Raw genomic sequence first — 6,185 nt, forward strand, 5'->3', positions numbered from 1 at the left:
AAAGGAAAACTAATCTATTCAAAACTTAAAAAGGGCATTTTGTATGATGTTTCACTTTAAGCTACCTTAGTAGATTGCACCATCTACTAAAATGTGTAGCTGCCAATCCCTATGTAAGTGCTCCAGGGAGCAGTTGAAGTGAACGATCTATGTCACCACAGAGGGGGTCCTAAAATGTCATGTAATTTCCAGTAGACTGTTTTTTAATGTCTTTTTGTAATTTGTTAGTCATTTGGTGAGTCCTTGTTGTTTGTTTTTTTTTATTGATGGGCCAATGTAACTTCTGACAGTCTGTAAATCTGTCACTTGACAGTCTGTAAGTCTGACACCTGGCAAAAGCTTCTCCACTTTTTCTAATGTAAATTTGTGCTGTATTTGCAGTATAACGTAAGGAAAATATGATGTTGCAGAGAAGCTGCATGATAAAAGAAAACACACAAATTATTTCTTACCCTTCAAAAACATATAAGGAAGTTAAGCAGAGCTTTGATGTTCCGTCCACAGTTAATTCTTCTCCTTCTTCCTTCCACTGTAGTTAACGCCACCTACTAATCCCTGTCCTTGTCTCAGAGTGTCTCCAGAATATCAGAGTTGTGCCTGAGTGTCTCTGATCCTCTGCTTCCGTTCCTCTCTTACCTAGTCAGTCCAGCCCTGCTGGCAGCACTCCTCTGTGCCTGCTGGCTCAGGATGTTGATCCCCTCTCCTGAGCAGGTCACATGTAGCCAGCTTCTATAAATGGGATTTGAAACTCTGGTGAAGTGTGAGGAATCTGATCCCAGAGCTATATAACGGCCCTGGAAATGTTCACACAGTGCAACGTAGAGGAGAAAATAGAGACAGAAACAGAACCAGCCACAGGGGAAAGACAGGTCAGAAGGAAAGTGAGACACAGGTAATATGGATGCTAAACAAATAGCTATATTCCTGAGAAGAATAAACATACTGTATGTTAAAGTATATAAGGAGCCAATTCTTTTTTGAGTTTTGGATATGGTAGGGAAGGTTAGACCCTCTACCCAGTTATGACTTTTATATGTGTCCCTGCTGGGGAGATTCACTGTTCTGTTACAAATGCCACTTTATACAACTGAACATACCTCATGAGACCCAGTCTATGCGGACAGAATGGACAACTTGCTTACCTGGCAAAAATCCACAGGCAGTGTCAACTCACCAAGACTCAGTCAAACAGGGGACTACACTATGTAACACAAAAAAGGGAAATGTACTACACAAAGCACAACAACAAACAACATTAAAATGGGCTGCTGGTGGCAGCACACTTCCCATCTGGTATCAATAGATACCACTACACTAAACATGGGTTTGCACTGCAATAACAATAACACATCAATAAAATCCATGAGCATGGATGATTCTTGTGCTCTGGACCTGAAGGTTAAAAAAGAGACAGAGAAAGAAACAACAAATAAATGCATGCAAAATCCTTGGAAAAGTGAAGTTTGTAATGGTTCTGCATCAGTGTAGACTTGAAACAGCTGGATCAATTTGTGGAAGTATCAAGTCAATTCTTCAAAGGTGGCAAATCCATCCTTGTGAAGAAAAAAATGTTCTTGCATCATGATGGAGCAGAAGGATTCTGTCGAGTTTCTTAGGTCATTCATTGCTAACTGTATTCCAAGTGTGTTAACTGAGCTGTCAGTGGATTTAGCTTAGATCTCAGAATCAGTGAATTCCTGATCATTGGAAGAAGATTTAGTCTTGCCAGTTGGTGGCAGTCTGGAGTGTTGTCTCACCAGGGCTAGTACAAACCGGTTCTCTAATATAGTGCAATCTGAAGCAAATATCCTTGCATTCTAAAGTCATGCTATTTTCCGAGAGGATGTGGTTTGTTGTGAGTGGGACAGTAGTAATTTGGATCCTTTTTTCATCTTCATTATCACTGGTATTGGTGGTAGCAAGTGCAATTTCTGTCTACTTAGGCATAGGCTTCTCATAATTTGCAGCTGCAAAGTTAGGAGCATTTATGTGAAAAACAGAGATGTTGGAGTCATTCTCGGTATTGGCTATATCTATGCTAAACTCCGACGTAAAGATAAAGGATTGAAAGGACACTTGATATTCCCTTTTACATCTATAATCTGCTGTCGCCCACTTTTCTTGAAAAAAGCCAGTTAATTTTGCCATTATCATGTGCAGTGTTTAAGTAGCTAAGGTAAGTGTGGGTCGTTCTTTGCAATTTCTAGTTCTAGTTCAAGATCACTCTTCCTAGAACTTCTGGTTGTTCCTGTTGGATAATTTAGGAAAATCCTGCAATCTTTAGAATAAAGCAAGTTCGATGATTTCAGGTTTTCCATAGGTTTACTGTAATCTCTCCCAGAATTAGGAACTTGTGTGTTTCATTGATATTAACAGTTTTAAGTATTTTAACACAGTCTGAAGACTAAGGGCCTAACCATCTAATCAGCAGCTCAAGCTCTTGCATATATGGGATGCTGAGATCCTAAACTACTGACTTGAACATGGACCTTTAGCTCATGTAGTTCTCTGGGCCATTGTTAACTTATTGAGGCCAGAGTTAATAAGTTCTATGTGAGTCATGAGCCTTGCAAGATTTCATGTATCTGTTTTCTCTGGCCTTGTCATCACTGGTGTTTCTTCACTGTTCCTGTAAGTGGCGATAGCAGGTACCTAAAGTGTTGGAGGAGAAATCGGAGTAGCATATTGGTTCAGTCCTCTGCTAAATGTCTCACAAGATCAGGGAAGTTGTTGTAGAATAGACATAAAATTCAGTCTAAATAGGAAGAAAAACTGTTTATTGTAGTACAACCAGGGACACTTACAATATGATGTACCATACAGCAAGTCCTGCATAGGGCATCCCTGCGCATATTGAATCCATGAATAATCTACATACCAAATTCTCCCACTATAAGCCGATTGGCACCAACTCAGAAATCGAACCACATATTTGCTAGTACAATTGTACGTCACCTGAATACCACAGAATAACTGCCCAATGAGATTATTGTAACATATTAGTAATAAATCTTCTCAGAGAGTTATCCCCTTTTCTCCATGGTCCTAATCTGGGGAGGACCCCCACGGTGTACAGAATGTTACATCCTAATCTTGAGACATCTCACACAATATACCCACATAGCAAGGATAACTTGCTACAAACTTATGGCAGGGTGAAATTGTAATTTTGTTAACTTGCTGCACATATTCCTGGCAAGTTGTAGACTTGCAGAACACTTGCAGCACAAGTTCTACTTGACACTTTTTGAATTTGTAGCAAATTTGCTTGGCAAGTCTACAGCAAGAGTCCTGCAGGTCTTAGCAAGAGCTCTGCAAGCTCGCTGGTCTGGAGACTTGCAATGCAGACTTGCTGTACTTGTGCAACAAAATTGTGAAGCTTGGCAAGTCTGCAATAGTTTAGCAAGTCATTTTCAAACTTGCAGCTCAATTGCTTGCTATCTGGGATACAGATTGGATAGAAGGGGAAATCCTCCGCACACCTTGCAGCAATCTAGGCCTATGTAGACAATGGTGCTTGTAGTGATGAACACGGATGGCACCGTGCAGACACAATGTAGGAAGAGGAATCACCAGCACTCAGTAGAATAATCCAACATGTCCATTTATTGGACATAGACGTCACACAATCACAAGAGCCAACGTTTCGAGACCACACAGGCTCTGTTCATCAGGGCATAGAGAGTGACCCACTCTTTAAGCCCTGATGAAGAGACCCTGCATGGTCTCGTAACGTTGGCTCTTGTGATTGTGTGACGTCTATGTCCAATAAATGGACATGTTGGATTATTCTACTGAGTGCTGGTGATTCCTCTTGCTACATTGACACAGTATACAGAACATCAACAATCTTAAAGTGAATCTCCAATTTTTCAGTCAAATTTGAGAACACCCCCCACTATATGTTTGGTATGGGTTCCCATTCACTCAGAAATTACCTAGAATATTACCTATTACCTAAAAATACCTAGAAATTTAAAGTGATATTATAATCAAAATGTTTTATTGCCATGTCAAATAGTGATGGGCCAAACACCCCGTGCTCGGTTCAAATTCGAACCCATTTAGAAAAAAAAACACCAGTGGGGTTCCCCCTTAAAGTCATACCAGGCCTTTAGGTCGTGTAGGAATTTTAAGGAGGAACCCCACCCCCAAAAATGGGGAAAAAAACTGTGCCCCCCAACCCTACAATTTCATACCAGTCCCTTGATCTGAGCACAGGTCTGGCAGGGCAGGAAAGGAGTGGGAAAGTGAGCGCCCCCACCCTTCCCCATCATACCAGGACACATTCCTCAGACCTAGAAGGGGGCTTTTCCAGGGTCGCCCCTGGAAAAGCACCTTGCCCCCATGCCGATAGGGACAAGGGCCTCTTCCCCACAAGCCCTGGGGCGTTGGTTGTGGGTGTGTGGGCAGGGGGCTTATTCACATCAGGGTACCCCTTAAATAAAGGGGCACCCAGATGCGCCTCCCCCCCCATGAATGAGTACCAATTCACTGAAGGGTTAAATTAAAGTTTTTTAAAAAGACTTTTGAAAAAATCCTTTAATTGAAAAAAGAAAAACAAAAGACAAGTTTTTAACAAGTCTTTAATTTTTTTTTTAAAAACCCCAAAAAATGGATCCACCGACGTAATCCAGGGTTAACCCTTTCGCTGCCAAGCCCTCCGGAACATTTTTCAAATCAGCTGGCCAAGCCATTTTTGAATTTTAAACGTCATCATTACTTTGCCCAATCATGGCTCTTGCAGAGTACTGTGCCCCTATGGTCAGCTGCAAGGCTTTAGCCAATCAAGGCTCACAGGGTACTGAACATCGAACCCATCCCTAATGTAAAATGCTGATTAAATCACATACAATGGATGCTGCTCCATGATGTTTAAAAGTTTACGTTTCCTGCAGAATCAGCTCATCCCTGAGCACTGGTCCTGATATCCTGTTTTAGGGTGGCTCCTTCCTCTTGTATATAAACCCTTGTGATAAATTAAAACATTTGACATAATTTAATTAAAAGATTTATTCTATACTTTCATTTTGTCAGTTTTCGAAACCCAGTACATTTCCTGGCTGAAACCTGCAAAATCTAATAATGTCCTTGAAAAAAAAGGACCTGGCATCTACACCTGACATAAGGCTGCCACCTACAGTACACCAGCTCCAACTCACTGCTGACAACATGGGACATTGATAAAGTTGAGAGGAATCAGAACGAGGCTTGGCACGCATTGTTTTGCTGTATCACGTGTTCTTGTCATTTCTGGTTATGACAGGCTTCCGTTGGCTCTGTCCTGCGTACTGCTAACGGCGGCAAAACAGAGTGAACGGGTTTCTGGCTGCTGCCCTCGGGCTCTTCCAACATGTCCAGCCGGAGATCCACGGCGGAGGAGGACCATGGAGACACGTTCATGAACGGAGACGATGAAGGAGATCGGGACAATGGGAGTCGTAGGGAGATCCGACACAAGTACCGGGAGCTCATGCAGAACATGCACCGTGAGTCCCTGAGATCATACACGGGTCTATCCGGGTGGTGTGTGTGCTGCTGAGGCTAGCATAGGAAATGACTGCTCGCATTCCCTCAGTGTTCATGGTGGATAAACATAAGCACGTGTTTAATGTAATTTCTTGATTTATATTTCATATCAAATGTTTATACTGGACCAAAACACGTGTAATCTCAGAGCAAGGCCCCATTCACACAGCCCAATAGTTCCGGATCCTTGTGCCTGAGATCCAGATTATCTCTGGCTGGGGGCAGATGGCAGCTGGGGACATATTGAGGGGAATTTTTCAAAACTGGAGCAGCAGTGCACGGCAACCAATCGGCTTCTCTCTTTCATTTTCAAAGCTTAACTGAGAAAACGGAAGAGAGAAGCTGGTTGGTTACTATATACAACTGCTCTAAATTCTGTCTGCTCGAGTCTTCATTACCCCCCCCCATCTCTCTTCTTCCAGGACTGGTCAAATTATCCCTAGTCGCAGGTAATGGCTGGAAGGGCAGATAGGTGAATAGTGGTGACCAGCAGTAGCTCCTGGTAGCCTGTCATTGCTTTGTACATGCTGAGCGGCCGACTGCAACTAAAGGCTGTACGGCAGGTATAAAGGGTTTGTTGTATGTAAACCCAGTCACTAGACTATAGTGATGACTTTCTATAGTGCAGGTGGGCTTCTCATGTGAAAGGGAGGGGG

At 42.5% G+C, this 6,185-nt stretch overlaps 1 protein-coding gene across 1 annotated transcript in view; it reads left to right on the top strand.

Moving 5' to 3' along the window:
- The first annotated feature begins 5,321 nt into the window (after positions 1-5,321).
- NSMCE4A (NSE4 homolog A, SMC5-SMC6 complex component) overlaps positions 5,322-6,185 on the top strand; it is a 15,885-nt gene continuing 15,021 nt past the window's right edge. The window contains exon 1 of the mRNA XM_018563958.1: positions 5,322-5,489. Within this exon, the coding sequence (XP_018419460.1) occupies positions 5,354-5,489 (136 nt within the window). The 5' untranslated portion in view covers positions 5,322-5,353. The remainder of the gene's footprint in view (positions 5,490-6,185) is intronic.

This window comes from Nanorana parkeri, unplaced genomic scaffold (genome assembly GCF_000935625.1).
Source record: "Nanorana parkeri isolate BGI_ZX_2015 unplaced genomic scaffold, ASM93562v1 scaffold713, whole genome shotgun sequence".
Classification (NCBI taxonomy): Eukaryota; Metazoa; Chordata; class Amphibia; order Anura; family Dicroglossidae; genus Nanorana; species Nanorana parkeri.